This window comes from Peromyscus maniculatus, chromosome 22, assembly GCF_049852395.1.
Source record: "Peromyscus maniculatus bairdii isolate BWxNUB_F1_BW_parent chromosome 22, HU_Pman_BW_mat_3.1, whole genome shotgun sequence".
NCBI lineage: Eukaryota > Metazoa > Chordata > Mammalia > Rodentia > Cricetidae > Peromyscus > Peromyscus maniculatus.
The window spans coordinates 17,061,209-17,080,486 of record NC_134873.1 but is presented as its reverse complement, the minus strand read 5'-3'; the positions used below and the strand labels follow the sequence as shown (position 1 = coordinate 17,080,486).

The 19,278-nt window shown below is 49.2% G+C and overlaps 1 protein-coding gene across 1 annotated transcript in view; it reads right to left on the bottom strand.

Annotated features, from left to right (window-relative positions):
- The window catches only part of Dpysl5 (dihydropyrimidinase like 5), an 88,893-nt gene that overhangs the window by 20,240 nt on the left and 49,375 nt on the right, over positions 1–19,278 (bottom strand). Inside the window, exons 3-5 of the mRNA XM_042267058.2 lie at positions 3,631–3,789; positions 2,588–2,767; positions 2,039–2,107 (exon numbers count right to left, since the gene is read on the bottom strand). Coding sequence (XP_042122992.1) covers positions 2,039–2,107; positions 2,588–2,767; positions 3,631–3,789 — 408 coding nt within the window. The remainder of the gene's footprint in view (positions 1–2,038; positions 2,108–2,587; positions 2,768–3,630; positions 3,790–19,278) is intronic.

Below are 19,278 nucleotides of genomic sequence, written 5' to 3'. Positions count from 1 at the left end.
AAGCAAACAACAACTTAGAGTCTCACCTCTCTTGTCTGCTAGTGCGTTCACTCAGTGGCTACCACAGAAATGCAGTACATACATAAAGATGGAGGTTAGCCCAGATCCCAGTTTCTGCACCCTAATATTACTGACCCTGGAGCCCACGCATTCTCTATGGTTGAGGCTGTTTGCACACCGCAGGATGTTCACAGCACCCCTCGACTTTATCCATCAGGGATCAGCATCACTCTACTCACCGGCCCTGCTGGGCCAACGAAAACCATTACTAGACACTGTCGGATGTTTTCCGGACAGTCAGTCTGCCCTGGCACAGACCCAAGTCCGTCCCTCTTAAGCAGCAGATGCTGACTGTAACAATCATTGCTGTTACCAAGCCTGGCTCTTCCTCTTGTTCCCTGGCACAGACCGCTCAAGCCTGAGTCCGAGTCGGCCCTGTGTCAACCTTGTCACGATCCACCCTGGGGAGCAAGTGCGCCAAGTCTCCAGGAACCTAGGCCGTCCTTACACTCACAACACAGCAGAGGGTGACCTCGAACCCCTCTCAAGAGCTGGAATTGTGGGTGCATACCCCACTTTCAGCCATATGTGGTGTTGGGTATAGATCCAGGACCTCATGCCTGCTGGGCAAACATCTACCAACTGAGCTACATTCCCAACCCTGGTGCATATTTCTCTACAGATTCTGAGGTGCCCAAGCAGGACCTACATTTAGACCAGTGACTAGCAGGAACAGGACCAAGGCGGGAAGAGGGAAGCCAAGTTGGCTCGTGGGTGATGGTAGGATCACACATCGGCTCTCCTGGAGCTCCAACTACTACCCCGCTATAATGGATTGATTGACCAGAGAGAGGCTCTTGCTAGGCAGCCCAGGCCCGCCTGGAACCTCAGCCTTGCTGGAGCTGGGAATACAGAGTCCACACTACCCTCCCATTATTCTGCGTTTTAGGCTTTGAAGAAAAGAGAGGTTTCTTTCTACTGCAAATGGTGACCATGTCTGAATAGGGGGCCAGCACAGGAAGGTATTCTTTATCTACTGTGGCTCTCAGCAGCAGACTACTGGATATCCATGTCAATGCTCTATGAAAGTGCACACAGGGATACAAGCAGAGGGCCACAGGGCCTTTCCTGCTCACCCTGGTGAGTAATATGAGTGAGAGAGCCAGGGACACCATGCTTTGTTTTTGGTGGGAAGAAGGGCTCAAGGTCTTCCTCAGTTAGAATCTCATCGCCAGAGCGCAGAGTCCTGGCTTCGGGCTTCATTTCCTTCTAACACATCGAGGCTCTGTCTGTCTCTTTTGTCTCTGCACTCAATTATGGACAAAGTGACCCTCGAAATGATCTCTCCAAAGCCTTGAGATTAGAACTAAATGGGACATGACAGGGTTTACCCTGTCCTTCCAAAGGACGGTCAAGGTAGCCTCAGCATAGGTTTTTCCCCAGGAAGCTTCTAGATGGGAATTTCACCCATGGAGGAAAATGATGCAACATATATTTCCCCTCTGAAAATGACATAATTCTATTTTTCTTTATTTATTTTCTGAGAGAGGGTCTCATGTAGCCCAGGCTGGCCTCAAGCTTGCTATGTAACATATTTTTGACATTTCTTCTAAAAGATTGCATGAGTGTTACGTTTTGAATACGTAATGTTTCACAGGGTCTCATGATACAAATTCTTGGTCCCTAGATAGTGGTGGTATTTCTAGAAACATGAGGCAAGGCTGAGCTGGAGGAAGGAGGTCATAGGGATGGGTCCTTCCTTGGTAGTTCCCTGGCTACTTCCTGTTTCACTCTCTGTTTCCTTCCTGGTTGATCATCAAGTCAATAGTTCTCCTCTGCCACACATTCCTGTCACCATGACCTTCTGCCCAAGTGGAAACATCCACTGAATTCTTTGAAACAATGAGCATGCATAAAATAATGATAATGATAATAATAATAATTTTTCTCTCAGGTTTATTTTCAGTGACAGAAAGCTAATGAATTCAGGAAGTCTATATGAAAAAAATTGACCGTAGACACAGGAATTTTCTCCTACCTCCTCTGGACGGCTGATCTCGATTCCTTCTGGGCCTGTGATGCCCAAATCTAGAGCCTCCTTAGCACCCTGAATAATAGCGAGAGAAAGACAATCGAATTACAGAGATACAAGAAACTACCAAACCCAAGGGGCAGTAAAGTATGCCAGGCATGTCTTCCTTCTGTAACACACACTTTCCAAAGACTAACCCCGGGATCTCATGCTGTAAACGTCTCCTAATTCTCTCCTCACTTCTGACATCATAACATTCATACAAAATGATTACCTAAGACTTAAGAAACCTCTTGGATTATAAAACATAAGGAGAGATTTTAATATATATTTTAACACACACACACACACACACACACACACACACACACACACACACACACATTTAAAGTTTGGATTTCAGACCAAGATTTGGCATCCAGATGTTCACATCTCACACCATCTAACTACTTGAATTACACGAACCATGAAGGACAGTGACAAGTGGCCAGGGTGTCCCTGTGCGCTGTGTCCATCGGCTCCACCCCCACCCAACAACCTCTCCTGATGACTTGCCTCAGCCACGAGCTCCCCATTTTCAGCGTGGACTCGGGGGATCGCCCCAATGTCCCTGCAGGCATGAAACACTTGGTACAGCTCACTGTCTCGAAGCATGTACAAGTCCTTGTAGGTCATGAACATCTGGAAGGAGTTGACCCCCTTCTCCCTCACTAGTGTCTCCATTTCTGCTTTCACCTGGGGAGCAAATCGCAGAGTCAGTGCCAGGGAGGGTTGGCAGGTGCTGGCCCGGTGAGGAGACAGACCAGGGAGTGCTAAGAAGGGCAATGGTTAACTCTGTCTCAGCGCTGTAAACTCCAGCACACACAGGCCCTCTGTGCCTGAGCCAACTGCTCAGTGGTCCTCCCCATCAGCTGTTCATGGTACCTCGCGTACACATCGGGACATCCTGAGCCCTGGCAGTCAGGGCAAGGAGCCAACGCTCCTGAGTCTGGCCCATGGCCTTGGACTCTGCTGCAATGTGATGCTCACTGTGAATGCTGCAAAATAGGCTGTGGGAATCCACAACGATTTCCTGGTGAGACCTGAGCTTGCTTTCCACAGCAGGGCTGCATCAGGGGATGGCCTGATCGTGTGCATGGTCACCAGGTGTCTGGGATGGTCTGCACTTGGCTGTGCTGGGGGGAGGTCTTTTGCTCCACCCCTTGGCATTCCTTTAAAAGACCTTTAGTAGAGACAGAAGGGGCAGGTGGGTTTTGACCCAGGTCCTTCTAAGGCTATCCTGTGTTTTCTGTTTGTCTCTCTCCCTCTATATTTCTACCTAGATAATCCTCATTTCTCCCTGCTCAAGGTACCCTGCGGGGGGAAAAAGAGGGAGCAGGTATCCCTTAATGGGTCCTTTAAGATAGGCAGGAAAGTCCCCTTCCCCACCACCTTTATGGACTCCTAAATGTTCTGTTTGGCACATAGGGAAGCCAGAGTGGTGGTGGTGGAGGGTTTGTACACACAGAAGAGCATCAGGGCCCAGCCAGTTCAGTTACACACCCCTTTGTGCACCAGACCACTGGGGTCTTCTTTGGGGGTTCCATCAGCAGCGTTACCTTGGGTGCCCACCAGGTGATCCCCACATGGAGGGCATAATCACAGCAGACCTTGGGGTCAGCCAGAGCCCTGCACTTCTCGTAGGCTTCCACGAGGGAGGTCTCCTTGTCAGGCAGGACATGGCCCATGATCATCGTGGTGCCTCCAACGAGTGCCGCCTGAAGGAACAAGAGGAAAGGTCACACTCTGTCGCACTCATGTCACTGTCAAGGTGGGACACGCTGCTCAGGGTGCACTTGGGACAACCACGGAGATTCTGAGGATCCAACACGGCAAGGCTTGGGAAACCGGAAGGGGTGGTTCAGAGGTGCGAGGGATGATTTTCTTCAGAGCAAACAAACCCGCTCCTTCCTCGTGGAGAGTTCCAGCCTGGTCCTTTGGAAAAAGCACTTAGCATGTGGGATCCCACCTTCCCAGTAGGATCTCCCTCCAAGTGACTTTCGGCTAACTTCAATATAGAGACAACATGATCAAAGGCCCGAGTATATGTATATATCTGTCAATGACCAAGGGTTCATGTATAAAACTTGGTGATCTAGTCACACACATTAAACCATAGTGTGTAATAAGGTAGCATGAAGATATTGTTTTATTCCGTCACTTACTCTGAGGCAGTTTTACTTAAAATTCATATACATCTTCAACTTCAGACTTTTGGTCCTCTTTTCCCTTCTGCTAGCATATTAGCTTTATTTCCTTCCTTCCTTCTTCCTCCCTCCTCCTCCTCCTCTCTCTCTCCTTCTTTCTTTCTTTTCAAGACAGTTTCTCTGTGTAGCCCTGGCTGTCTCGAAACTGACTCCGTAGACCAGGCTAGCCTCAAACTCACAGAGATGTGCCTGTTAGCTTCACTTCTATCTGTCTTGTCTGGGCTAGAGTGCTTTTAGATGCATGTCTAATTTACTAGTGAAAAAATGACTCAATTCACAGGCTCCACACGCTACTATTTCTAAAAGATCCTCCCCTCATTTCTCATGTGTGTTTGTGCATGCCTCTTTGCATGTATGTGGGCACAAGTGTGTGGGGGAGGTGTGCATGCACGTGGGTGTACATGTGTGTGGAGACTCTATGTGGACGTTGAGAGTCATTCTTGATTGCTCTTCCATCTTGGCCACTAAGCAAGGTGTCTCAATCAAACCCAGAGCTTGCTGGTATAGACAGTCTGGCCAACAGGTGCTCTGGGGTCTCCTGACTCCACCTTTCAAGGCTGGGTCCTGGGAATCCGAATTCTAGTCCTCGCACTTGTGAGGTAAACACTCTGATCATGGAGCCCTCTCCTCGGCCCCTAAAAAGAAAATTTTAAGAAGCTTCACTCACAATCACAAGGCAAACCCCCAGGAAAAAATGATTACACCCATACTAAATTCCTCTACGACTCAAAAAGGAAAACTTGCTTGAACATGTGACTTTTGTGAACTTCTGAAACTGACATTTCCCAAAGGATGCTTCAGGTAAACGTGCTGTCCCCAAACCCTGTTGTCATGATTAAAATATCCAAGAGAGGGCTCTTCACACACGGAGCTAGCTTCCTGGCTAGACAATTGGAAGGGAGAGTCAAATCTCACTTTATGGAGTGGTAAGGGGCCATCTTGACGGGTGTGTTTAATCATCCTAATTACATTCCTTTCCAGAGGGGTGAAAAAGCCCGATGAAGCTGACGTCTCTATAAAGTCAAATTCCCTGATCCCAAATCAGAGAAACTGCTGGGGACTAAGGCACCAGAAAAAAAAAAGAAAAGGAAAGGAAAGGAAAGGAAAGGAAAGGAAAGGAAAGGAAAGGAAAGGAAAGGAAAGGAAAGGAAAGGAAAGGAAAGGAAAGGAAAGGAAAGGAAAGGAAAGGAAAGGAAAGGAAAGGAAAGGAAAGGAAAGGAAAGAAAAAAAAGTTCCGCAGCCGAACAATTAAGAATGAAAAAAAAAAAAAAATCTCAGCTTCTCGGTGGTTTGAATTCTTTCATTGCTTAGAGCAGCCAACAGAGGGCGCTAGCTCTGTGTAATACGCGAAGGATGGGGTGGGAGCGGAGGGGGTGGGGTACAGACTGTAGTTTACGATCTGGCTTCAGTTCCTGGTTCTGCTGGATCCCGCCGGGCTGATTCATCCTCACAGCAGGTGCATGTACTCTGTTTTGGCCTGCCGTGCCTTTCTCGCCTGTCCACGTGCACGCGGGGGCGTCTGGTGTACTAGTATGGTACTCCCTACGTTGTTTTGTTCTTTGGGTCTCTGGTGCTGTCTTTTGTGCCCCTTCCGCACCGCACAGCGGCAGCCGTGGATGGGGAAAAAAGGGACCCACGGAGAGCACCGTGGTAAAGGAGTTAGGATCCCCGAGGCAACGGTAGAAAAGGCAATCATTTGCAAATCTTCACATGCATGACCGTTCACATCAGGCTGATAAACCGTTATCCTCCTACCACGACAAATATTTCCTTCCAAGGGCCTCTGAAACTGAGCTACAGTGCAGAGACGTTGACTCTCCCTGAATTCCACCCTGTCTCACCACTTCCATCCTGGATACAGGCTGAGCACACAGGTCCCAAAACTGTTATGGCTGTAAAATGCTACCCTCGGACCTAGTGTGCACATCACATATTTGTGTTCTGATCCCCAAGAAGAGAGTGTAGGCTTGTGTGGATCCTAGAAGGGCTCTTGGCCTTTAGTCAGGGAATTCCAGGGACCAGCAATGGTGTAGATATGGGTTACCGGGGTTCTAGGCAGACACAACCTCTGAATCCTGTGGGAAAGGAGTACAAGTCGCCAGAGACCCCAAGCAGCATCCTCTGGAGTTGAACTATGGGAACTGAAGAGTTCTTGAAAACATGCCGAGTTGTGGTATTGACTTCCCTGCCTACTGGGTGTCATCTGGAGCAGCCACGGGTCCCCTCTGCGCCTCACACATGTGCATGCACACCTGCAGGGCAGCAGCTGTGGCAGACTTGGCACACACACACACACACACACACACACACACACACACACACACGGAGCCCACCTTTCAAACAGGCACAGTTCTGATGCCCAGGATGAATGCCTTGGGCTCCGTGTTCACAAGAACAGGACGACATCAGAGACGTGACAGACCTTTTCATCGTCACCCCACTTAGAGGCCTTGCAGAGATCATCACTGATCAAGGCCCTGTGTCCTGTCCCCATGCTTTCGGAAGGACGTGTTTAAGGATACTTGGCTGTGGGCCTGTCACATGTCATGACTATTTACACAAAAGCTGTTGCTTAGGTGAGCTGTGGATGATGCTTAGCGACAGGCAGTTAAGATGATGATCATGGATGCTGTCTTAGGGGTTCTATTGCTGTGATGAAACACCACCCACAAAAGTACCCTGGGGGAGGAAAGTTCCACATCGCAGTCCATCCTCAAAGGACGCCTGGGCAGCAACTCAAGGCAGAGCTGATGCAGAGGCCACGGCTTGCTCAACTTGCTTCTAATACACCCCAAGACCACCAGCCCAGAGGTGGCGCCACCCACAGTGGGATGACCTCCCACATCCATCAGCAATCAAAAAAATGCCCCGAGGCCAATCTGGTGGGGGCATTTTCTCAATGGGATCCCTCTTCTCAAGTAAACAAAACGCTAGCCAGCAGAGAAGCTAAGTAATAACATAAAAGGGCAATGCTGCAGGGAGCGGAGAAGCAGATTCGTTTGGTGCTACGCTAAGTCACACACAGGAAACATAGGAGGAAGCATGCCAAATACATTAATGACGGCTGTTTGGGGGTAATTGGTCCTGATAGTTTGTTTTTCCTTCTTTTCTAAAATCTATTCAACGGGATATGTTAATTTTACAACACACACGGAAAGCGACGTCATCTTTATAATGCGCACTATACAAATCAGCTTGGAACACGCCAAAACTAAATGTAGTTAGCCATGTCTCCATGTGTAAAAGATGTTGCAGTTATGAGATATTTCAGATGCAGAGTAATGTCACAGAGGACTGAAAACCTGCCCGTGTAACCTACCACATACATTTATCAGATACTAATAATTTTATAATTTTTGCTTCAGATATTAAAATTTAAACTTTTAATTTTTATTAAAAATATCATGGGGGGGGCAGTGGGAGAGGTCGAATCCAGGGTCTCATATGTGAAAACCTTGCTTTACCAGTAAGATACACCCCAGATGAGATTTTTTTTCCTTTGTGTATGTATGTGTCCGTGGTGTGCATGCATGTGTGGCTTCATGCTCATATGTGTGCATCTTCGGGTTCAGATGTGCATTTACATGTGTGTGTGCACATGTGCTCATTTGTGCATTCTCATGTGTGCACCTGTGTGTTCAAACATACATTTGCATATGTGTGGCTGCATGTGAGGGCCAATACCTGACATCACTTAGGCATCTTAATTGCTCTCCACTGTGTTTACTGAGGCGGAGTCTCTCCCTGAGCAAGGCTCGCACATTTGACGAGTCTAGCCAGCTTGCCCCAGGGTTCCTGTCACTGAACTTCCCAAATGCTGGCATTATAGGAGAGCTCACACACCCACCTCACGCTATGGCAAGTGGCTTATTAGCTGAGTGTCTCTCCAGCCTCAGGTACTTTCTAAATGAAATATCAATTCTGATATACCCCATGGTCTCCACTATTACCTGCTCTGAGGCTGACGTACTTCTCTGTGTTTATCAACGTGGACATGAACTGCTTCACCTCATGCTTGAACATTCTCACGCACGTGTGAGCAGAGCCCACACTCAGATGCACACTGGCAGGAAGTGGAAGTGCAACTTCATGGAGCCTGCAGACCTTCAACAACCCAGGCCTGACAGGGAAGAGCTGAACCCATCAAGGACTCCTTTTGCATGTGCATGTACACACACACACACACACACACACACACACACACACACACACACACTTCTGTCTAACCAGGCCTTCCATGGACACAACTTTCCCCTTATTGTAGGACTTCACATCTCTATCAATTAATGTGGACATGAAGACCATTTATCTAACCAGTAGTCACAATACACCGCGGTGCACATTTGGCAGGGCGTGAAACATCATTTTACTACTTCCCAAAGGCTACTGATATTTTGTTCTTGACATGTACGGCATACTCCTGGGTAAATCTGGATTTATTTGATGCCACTTTTATTCGTTCTTGGAAACCGCTAATCATACTTAATGATAATCCACTTTATGACACGGTTTCCATGCATAGACTTAGCCAAGACTAGGAACCAGTATTCAAATTCAATCTTTTATGCATGCCATCTTCATACGTCAGAAGGCCATTCCATCAGAGCACCCTATGGGGGAAAGGCAGGGGTCTGCATGCTCACCAGACACCCACCCTCAAACTGCACAGATACTACAGTCATTTAGCTGTTTATTTTCGGACACAGGATGGAACAATGAATTGGTCCTCAGCATTCTCAGGGCAAAGTGCTTTGAAGGGACATTCTCTTAAAATCTTTCACATTGCTACAGATCTTACTGTTTCCTCCAGTTTCCTATAGTGATGCCCCCTGACCCTCTCCCACAATGCTTCCCTATCCAATGTGGCTGTCTTGCTCCAGGGCCAAGAATGAACAGGTCAAGGCAAAAACCAACCAACCAACCAATCAACCAACCAACCAACCAACCAACCAACCAACCAACCAACCAACCATTGTCCTCTGCTGTTGAGAAGGCACTTGGGCCAAGGCCAATCCACCGGTTTTCCCTAGTGCACACACTCCCAGGATCACAAGGGTGGGTATGTAAGAGAAGCATTGGGATACTTGCTTTACAGATGTATGGCCCGAGGAAAACTCACTTTACAGGGAGTTATACTGAGATTCAAATGACGAGTTATCTGATGTTGCTATGGTGCGGATATAATTTGAATGCCACTTCCCAGTGGTTTTTGTGTGTCAAAATTTAATCCCCACTGAGAGATACCGGAAGGGTAGAAACAATCCCATTACCATGTTTTAGAGGTGGGGGGATTTAGGAGGCGATTAAAACAAGGTCATGGAGTGTGGCCTCATGACTTAAAACTGATGGTCTTACAGGGAGAAAGACCAGAGAACAGATAACCACATGCTTGTCTTCTCTGTCTCCTTGACACTCTCTTAGGACGCTGCTGGCAAAAAGGCCACCACCAGACGCAGCCCCTTGGCCTTAGACCTCCAGAATGACAAGCCAAACTAAGCCTTTTCCAGCACAAACCATGCAGCCGGAAGTATTTCATTGCAGCAGCAGTAATCAGGCCCATGCAGCTCTGCCTTGTAAATGCATCTTCATGCAGTTGCTGAAGCTAGCATCTGTTTATGTGAATCTGCTTCTCAAGAATGGCCAAATTCTTTCACTTTTAAAAGCATTCACATCCTCTATAAGGACTGAAAAAGATCACTGGCTCAGTGGTTTCTATACTTGGGGAAACATCCTTCACTATTAGTCGTCTGGTGCTTGTTGGCCTTCTTGGAAACTAGCTCTTGGATGGCATTGCATTTTGTTGTTGTTGTTGTTGTTTGTTTGTTTTTGAGACACAGTCTCCTGGTGTAGTAGCTCTGGCTGACTATGGACACTAGGTCGTCATGACCTTTTTTTAGTGCGCACATCCGCAGCATTCCTGTATGGAAAACTCACACCTTATCACTTTCTTCAGAGGAAACCGGCAGCGTTCCATTCACAACACACCTTAGGGTAAACACATTCCTCTCTGTGTGCCTGACACTTCAGGGACTCAAATGCTAAACCCAGAGGCAAAATTACCCCGGCATGAGTCAAACTTGGGGCGGAAGGGCAGATGGAGGCTTAAATCCTATTCCGGAGGCGGATGTAGTGGTGTACACCGCAACCTGAGCACCTGGGAGGCGGAGTCAGGAGGATGCGGAAGAGTTTGCGGGCAGCCTCAGCTACATAGTACATTTGAGACGGGCCTGCACTATGTGAAAATCTGACTTCATTTTTCCTTCCAAATTCTTTCTTAAACTACACTTTATAAATTTTCATCCCTTTTCGCTTTTGTTAACCCTGACTTTTCAGTAAAGCCCCCCAGTTCTGCAGCTTAGTAGCTGTTACACCCTTGAGCAATTTTTAATCACTCTGAACTCCATATGCTCATTTTACACACGGAGGTGGGAATACAGCCCTCATGGGGGTGACTATGAGAATTAAGAGGAGTGGCTGGAGAGATGGCTGGGGGTGGGGTGGGGTTTGGATGCTTGCTGCCAAATCTGACCACATATAACACACTAATGCAGGGAGGAGAAAAAAAAAAAAAAGAATTCAGTGGCATCATGCATGTCAAGTACCCAGCCCTGTGCCTGCACAGGGGAGCTCAATAAACTGTGACTGTTGGCAGCGGTGACTTGAAAGTGGCGTCATTTGTCCTCTGTGGAGCTGGGGCTTCATTAGCAAGAATATAAATACCTTTTGGAGCAGAGTCCAACTGGGAAACAGAATGAGGGGGAAACGCTCATTCCCAGTAGAAACAACTTCAGGACACTACGGGGGACACAAGGCAGAACAAGACAAAGTCCTCAAGGATGATGGAGACCGTCACCTTTCAAGAGGACTCGAGGAAGGGAGGGTCACACTGGGCAAGGGAGGTGGGTATGGCAACCAGAGCAGGAAGTGGTGTGGCAAAGTTAGGGCACAGGAAGAGGATGGAGAATGGACCTGTTTGGTTTGGGCTGAGGGAATTCTGATGAGGACCGAGTGCGTGAACCTTGATGAACCCGGAATGCATGCAACTAGCAATGCCGTCAACCTGTATTTACCGAGGTGGTAGCAATGATGGGGATCAGGGATGTGGGCCTAGGAACTCCTTTAGAGAGAACTCTGGCCTCACTCCCATCCATGGACAGGTCTATGGCCCAGGAAGAGGCTGTTTGGAGAGCTGGGATGTGTTTCTCCTTGATTTGTTTCTCTTGTTTTCTTTCGAGACAGGGTTTCTCTGTGTAGCTTTGCGCCTGTCCTGGAACTCACTCTGTAGACCAGGCTGGCCTCGAACTCACAGAGATCCGCCTGCCTCTGCCTCCCCAGTGCTGGGATTAAAGGCGTGCGCCACCGCCGCCGCCCGGCTCTCCTTGATTTCTGCCATAAGCTAGCTGCAGCCACAGCCAGCCTCAGATGACAACCATGACAATCAGACAAGAGTGTTACTCTGGCTGTGTGAGTGAGAGTTCAGTGTCAGCGTGGGGATGACCAGTCTGAATTTTGGGACTGGGATGGGAAGGGTGAAACACACTTCCTGAAGAAGCAAGTTTTGACAACGGAGGAAGAAAATAAGTAGCAGGCGAGGCTGAGTATTAGGAGAGGGGGTCAAATGTGCAGGGGGAGGGAGTTTTTAATAAAATGGGACAGAGCTGATTAAGGGACATTCAAGCGGAGACGAAACTTGCTGTTACTAACATAATTGAGCACTTACTGTATACATATTTTTGATGACAGCCTGTGAAAAAGATACACTATCCTCACTGGTCAGATGAGGAAGCTAAGTTGCTATTCACACCTGTTAGGCTGAGCTACTTCTTGCCATCCATTTGGGAAGGGGGTGTGGATACAGAAGGTGACCCCCCCCCAGGGACCACGATGGCGAGGGCTGAGGCAGCACATTCTCGGTCCCAGACTTCCTAGCAGAACAGGAAGTGAGGCCAAATGCCCTGAAAGCTGGCGTGAGCCAGGATGAGGGTCAAGAAAAGCACGTACAAATTCACTTTGGGGGCGTCACCGGGCTCACCCAAGGCCAGGAGCTGGGGCAAGAGAAAGCAGGCTGAGGTAGCTGAGCAGGGACAGCCAAGAATGATTGACAAAGGGGCCGAGGAGCCAGGCAGAAATCCAGCTCAGACACAAAATGTAGAGGGCTCCTGGGGCAGGTTAAATTTTGTTTGGGCTAAAGGTGTCATTTGTACCCCGCCCCCCCAGCCACTACGGCCCAGGCTGGCCTCAAACATGCCCAAATAGTTGAAGGCGACCATGACCTTTTGAACTGTCTGCCCCTACCTCTCCGGCGCTGGTATGACAGACACATACCACCACACATGGTTAAAGCAGTGGTGTGGATTGAACCCAGGGCCTCACGCCTGCTAGGTGGACACACTTCCTCTGGGTCATGATCCTAGACCTCTCTGTGCTCTTCACTTTTCTAGAAATGCAGTGCGATGATGACGCATGGGACCTGGGGGCAATGAGGCACAGGGTGGAACTTTGGGCTGGCAGGCCCGAACGAGACTCTCAGTTGTAGCAGTGAAGTGTCCTCGGACCCTGGGTGTGCTGGTTTGAATGAAAATAGCCCCCATATGGGCTGGAGAGAGGGCTTATGAGCACTGACTGCTCTTCCAGAGGACCTGGGTTCAACTCCCGGTACCCACACGGCAGCTCACAACTGTCTAACTCCAGTTCCAGGGGACCCGAGACCCATGACAAAACACTAATGCATATAAAGAAAAGAAAAGAAAAATAGCCCCCATAGACTCACAGGGAGCGGCATTATTGGAGATTGGAGTAGGTGTGGCCTTGTTTAGGAGGAAGTGCATCACAGGGGCTGGCTTTGAGGTTTCAGAAGCTCAAGCCAGGTCCAGTGGCTCACTGTCTCTTCCTGCTGCCTGCCCATCGGCATGTAGCAATCTCAGCTCCTCCTCCAGCACCACCAGTCTGCCTGCAGGCCACTGCGCTTCCCACCATGATGATAATGGACTAAACCTCTGAACTGTAAGCCAGCCCCAACTAAATGCTTTCCTTTATAAGAGTTGCCTTGGTCATGGTGTCTCTTCACAGCAACAGGACACTAAGACACTGGGTAAGGAAGCTCCAGCCTGGGTGGCTGTGGCACCATTCTCTAATGGAGGCATCCCTGGTAGAGGAATGGCTGTTGCTAGAAGTGAGGACCTCGGTTTGTTTTGAGGGCGTCTGAGTTGGTACCCAGAGCTGTCGGGCTTTGGTTAAACAGAGGAGTCATGGGGTACAGATTTCCTGTGAAAAGATTAGGGCTCAGAGGGAAAAAGAGTCCCGGTTTAGACCCACGAGGCAGCCAAACAGTGTTGGGTCACAGGCACAGACAAGACCTGGAAGACTAGCAAGGGATTCCTGAGGAGTCCCAGCTCTAGAAGCCAAGGCGTTGATACTCCCGGACTCCCTGGCTTCCAGGAGCATTTAGACGGTCAAAAGCGGGGCCCTGTGTCACTCGGACACAGTGAGCTTCTTATCCGCTGGTTCCAGCTCAGCAGGTGCACACCCACAGCCTGCAGCAAATCGCTATGAAATCCAAGCTTTCTTTTTCCTTTCATCTTTTAATAAAGAGTGCTGTTGGGGGCATGCGGGCCTTGCACTGGTCAGAAGGAGGCTGGCCACGGGCCCCTGTTCTCCTCCCCTTCCGACACAAATTCCACGACACAAAGGGAACTGCTCCAGCTGGGGGCTGTTGTGTGCAGCGGGGTTGGCCGGCAGTAGGACCATTGGCAGGAGCCTGGTAAGGCTCACTGCAGATCCCACAGTGAAAGACGCTTCCAAGATGATTCTCACGCTTGGACGGCTCCAGGGCAGCAAGAGAGTGCTTCCTACAGAAGACTTGGTGAAATTAGACCCCACGCCGTTCCAAGGCCCCGTCCTTCATGGCTCCACGCATGGATGGATCCAGGAGCAGGTCTCTCTAATCTTCACAGCTGCATGTGGCAGACGTGGCCATCATCCCAGATTTTCAGAGACCGGCCAGGCTGCAATCTAGGCATTTGTACTACCAAGCCCACGCTCTCCAGTGCTAACAGGTGTGAGGTGCCTCGGGCCGTCCCACCCCAGCTTCAGGGTTTCCCGGAGGGTGTGCTTAAAATAGACTGTGAGCCGGGCGGTGGTGGCGCACGCCTTTAATCCCAGCACTTGGGAGGCAGAGGCAGGCGGATCTCTGTGAGTTCGAGGCCAGCCTGGGCTACCAAGTGAGCTCCAGGAAAGGCGCAAAGCTACGCAGAGAAACCCTGTCTCGAAAAACCAAAAAAAAAAAAAAAAAAAAAGACTGTGAACAAGGAAGTGAACGCAGAGGGCTTAACTGTTTTTTTTTTTTTTCTTTTCCTCTTCCATTTTGGAAGTTAGGAATACATGAATATCACTTGGTGGGAGGACTATAAAAGCATGCGTGAATTTTCTGTGAGGTATGACACACGTACCCATGATTAAGACATTCCCTGTAAGTCCCAGAATGAAGGAATTTCCGCCAGGCTGGCCAGGGAGACAGACACAGCCTGTCACTAGCAGAGCAAGACATCGTCACCCTCACTGAAGTCATCGGTCTACTGTGACAGTAATTCCTAGGTTTAACTTCAGGAAAAAAAAAATACCGATAGCCGACTGTGTGCAGCGTTCTTTATGTTTACGATTGCTTTTGATCCTCAGAACGGCTCCATACGCATAGCTGGCCAAAGGACTGGAAATCAGTGACTGTTGAATGCTCAGCCCTCAGTGGGACATCTGTATCGACCTCCTCAAGGCTCAGGGAACACCGTGGAAGAGAGGATGGAAAGAGAGAAAAAGGTGGAAGATGGGTGGGGGAGGGGGCTGCTGGAAAACACACCTGTCTGGTCACGACGTGGCTGTGGTATGCATCAGCTCCCTGCAGCTGTGGTTTCCCACACATGCTCACGCCATCAAACTCAGCCAGCAGGCAGCACCGGCTGGATTCAACGGTTGTTAAAAAAAATTAAGTCATGCCAGGCAGTGGTGGCGCACACCTTTAATTCCAGCACTCGGGAGGCAGAGGCAGGCGGATCTCTGTGAGTTCAAGGCCAGCCTGGTCTACAGAGTGAGTTCCAGGAAAGGTGCAAAGCTACACAGAGAAACCCCGTCTTGAAAAACCAAAAAAAAAAAAAAAAAAAAAAAAATTTAGTCATGAGGGTGGGAAGGGGCTGTGTTGGGAGGTATAGAAGGAATAGGAAGGAGGAGTTGGGGGCAAGTATGATCAAGATACATTGTATACATGTAGGAAGCTGCAGAAGAATAAATAAAAGATACGCTTTCTTTTTTAAAAGGTTCTGTAAGTTGGGAACAGTAGTGTAGACCTTGCCACAGACGTGGGTCCCTGTGAGTTGGGGGCCAGCCTGGTCTACATAGCTGTTGTGTGACAGTCTCCTGTGAGATTGTAACATTGGGGGCCAGCCTGGTCTACATAGCTGTTGTGTGACAGTCTCCTATGAGACTGTAACATTCATCCTGCAGGGAGGCTCTTTAACCTAGAAGGTTAAAAACAACAACAACAACAACTTAAAATAGCTCCAGGAAGTCCCTGAAACTGACCAGATTCACGAGGTCCCGCCCTGCCAGAGTAAGTAAGCCATAAAAGCTGCCAAGAAGACGCTCAGACAAGCCAAGCTGCCAAGAAGATTCCCAGACCAGACCAGCTGAGCTGCCTGGAAGAGGCTGAGGGCAACGAAGCACTAGAAAGCTCACTCTGACCTGCTGAGCTGCCTTCAGGCTGTGCAGTGCGCTCCAGGTCCCCCCGCCCTGTGAGCTGTCACTCATGCTGGGGTGAGCTTTAGGGATGCAGCTGTCTGAGTCACGTCTGCTCCTGTAAGTAAACTTTCACCCCCACTCCTGTACATAACCCCAATAAAACTCATTGGTTACCGAGCCGGACGTCGGTGGTATCCATACTGTCTCTCCTGGGATCCCTGTCTGGGGTGAGTAAACACAGGTGTTTCATCTCCCCAGGGAAAGTTTTATCACTCAATAATAGTGCATTCTAGGCTAGCCAGGGCTGCATAGTGAGATTTTTGTCTCAACAACAATGGAAAAATGCCCTGTAATTACAAGTGGGGACTTGAACAGATGTGTACACCCACGTCTATAGCACTCACAATAGCTAAAAAAAAAAAAAAAAAAAAATGGGGGTAACCCAAGACTCCATCCATAGTCACAGATGAGTGGATAAGAACATGTGGTCAGCCGGGTGGTGGTGGCACACGCCTTTAATCCCAGCACTCGGGAGGCAGAGCCAGGCGGATCTCTGTGAGTTCGAGGCCAGCCTGGGCTACCAAGTGAGCTCCAGGAAAGGTGCAAAGCTACGCAGAGAAACCCTGTCTCCAAAAACCAAAAAAAAAAAAAAAAAAAAAAAAAAAGAACATGTGGTCTATGCATACAATGGAGTACTCCGACATGCTACAACCCGGATGAACCTGGAAGGCATTGCGCTAAGGGAAAGAAGTAGCCGCGATGGACAAGCACTGTCCCATGCCACTCAAACGCAGAACTTGAGTAGGCGTGCTCTCAGGGACAGAACACAGTATGGTGGTGTTACAAGGAGGAAAGAGGGACGGGGGTTAACCCTTAGTGGTGTGGAGCTGCAATTAAGATCAAAGCTCTGGACACATTGGTGGCCAAGTGTCCAAATGAACGTGCCTGAATCCCACAGAATGATATACCCAGACACGGTTAAAGTGGGAAGATTTATGTTATGTGTATTTACCAGGGCAATTTTTAAAAATTCTTGTAGACTAAGGGTTATAGTGGGGCTTCAAGGCCACCACACAGGCAAACTGAATGAGAGCCCATCTGACCACAGCTCCAGACTCCTTCCAGTTCAGTTACCCCTCAGCTCGGGCCAGCTCTGCATGACCGAGGGGCTCCCCATTTCCAAAATTCCAAGAATGGCAAAGAGTGAGAAGGAAATGAGACCTAGCTGTAGCTGTCATAGAGGAGAGGGTGTGGCTGGGGCTTGAATTACAGGGCTGACAGCAAGAATTGTACCAACATTTAAAATTATGAAATGAGGTGCCTGGGGCCTCGCTCTGATCCAGAATGATTATCTTCACAGCCGAGCACCCGATTTAAATTCATTGTGTCTAATACAAAGCCCCAGCACGGCACAGACTGTCTCCCGACATGCAGTTGCCATGGAGACCGGAGATGATCCTCAAAGGGAGCTGTGTGGCAGAAGGAACGTGGCTGCCAGCGCTCCAGAAGCCAAGGGGCCCGTGGAAATGGCTCTAAAGTGGAGCGGCACAGAGGGACCCTTTGTCACCCCGCTCTTCGGCAGGGCCCCTCCTGATCTCAAAGTGGGAAAGCTGACAGACCAGCAGGCCACACGGATGCCTAGTAAAAGCCCAGGCTGTCCACAGATGCCCGAGAGGAGCTGACCAGCAGCAGCCCAGAATGAAGTGCATGTGACCCCGCTTGCTCTCTCTGCATCGTCTGTTTCAAGGGGACCTTCATTTAGTCCCACGGCTAAGTGGTAACAACGCCACGAAGCTGTTAAGGAAGGATGCCAGGCCTGCCCTGCATTTATCCACCTGGCAAGTGATGTGACCTCTGAGGCCCAGCCTCCCACCCAGGAAGGACAGATCGCAAGGTCTGCCTGAGCTGGCTTCTGAAGGCCAAATCAGGTGCCTGCTGGACAGACAGAAGGGAGCTTTGAACAACAAGTCACGGCCCGACGGCTCAGACATGGGGTCAGGAGCCCCGCTATCAAAACAAGAGGATGCACGTGGAAAGCTTCAGGTCCTGGGGGAGCTACATGCTTCCAGGTGCTAGCAGAGGTCTGAGATCCCGGCCTATTGGGCGCTGAATACGCCCCATTTTGAACTCTGCGTTTTTCACATGGCAGGGAAAACAGACCACCTCAGGGCCACTGAGTCTGGGGCCTAGAGACGACAGACGGAAGTCCAAGTGTGTGTCACGTCTGGCAAAGGGAGAGTCAAGCAAGTGAGCATGAAGAGAGAAGCTTGCCCAGGCCTGATGGGAAATGGATCACACTGGGAACCCAACAGTGCTTAGACTTTCAGTCTGGGAAGTTACCCTTGTCTAGTTGGTTCGGGAGCCTCTAGCTGACCCACGGACCCTGAATGTAGGGCACAGGGAGCGCAGAATGAACTGTCTCCCAGGTTGCTGTCACATTTTCACAGGTTATACAAAGGCCATACATCCATTTACATCGCTATCTATAATCATACCATTATTTATTATTATTATTATTATTATTATTATTATTATTATTATTTCTCTTGGAGTAACGTCAGGAGCTTAAAAGGTCTGGGAATGTCACGGTTGGTGGAGAGCCCCCCTGGCATACCACAAAGCCCTGGGTTCAGCACCATGAGAAACAAGCATGGTGGCCTGAATCCTCGCACCTGCGAGGTGCAGCAGAAGGCTCAGAAGATCGAGGTCACCCTCGGGTACATAGTGAGTTCAAGGCTAGCCTGGGCTACAAGAGACCTTGTCTCCAAAAGAATAAAAATGATTAATTCTTGTCTACCTAGGGGAGGAACTGTTTTAGGGACCAAGAATGTTTGCCAGGTGCCTGGCTTATACCCTCAGTTCACAGTTCTTAAAGGTTCAGACCCTGCACTAAAAATGGCGGCTTCTGTGTATGTGGATGGGCAAAGGCAGCTTTGAAAATGAGGGTCAGAGTTAGATGGGTCAGTGCTACGTACTCTGAAGAACGTCCTTAAAGCTGCAATAACCAAGTGGGTGGTTCTGGTGTAGAGACAGACAAATTGGTGAAGGATCTCTCTCTCTCTCTCTCTCTCTCTCTCTCTCTCTCTCTCTCTCTCTCTCTCTATTTCTCTCTCTCTCTCTCTCTCTCTCTCTCTCTCTCTCTCTCTCTCTCTCTCTCACACACACACACACACACACACACACACAGGCCCCCATATCTGTGATCGGCTGACTTTTAACAGGGGGTAGATAATCTTTTATATAAATGGTGCTGGGGCACCTTGAGAGTCATGT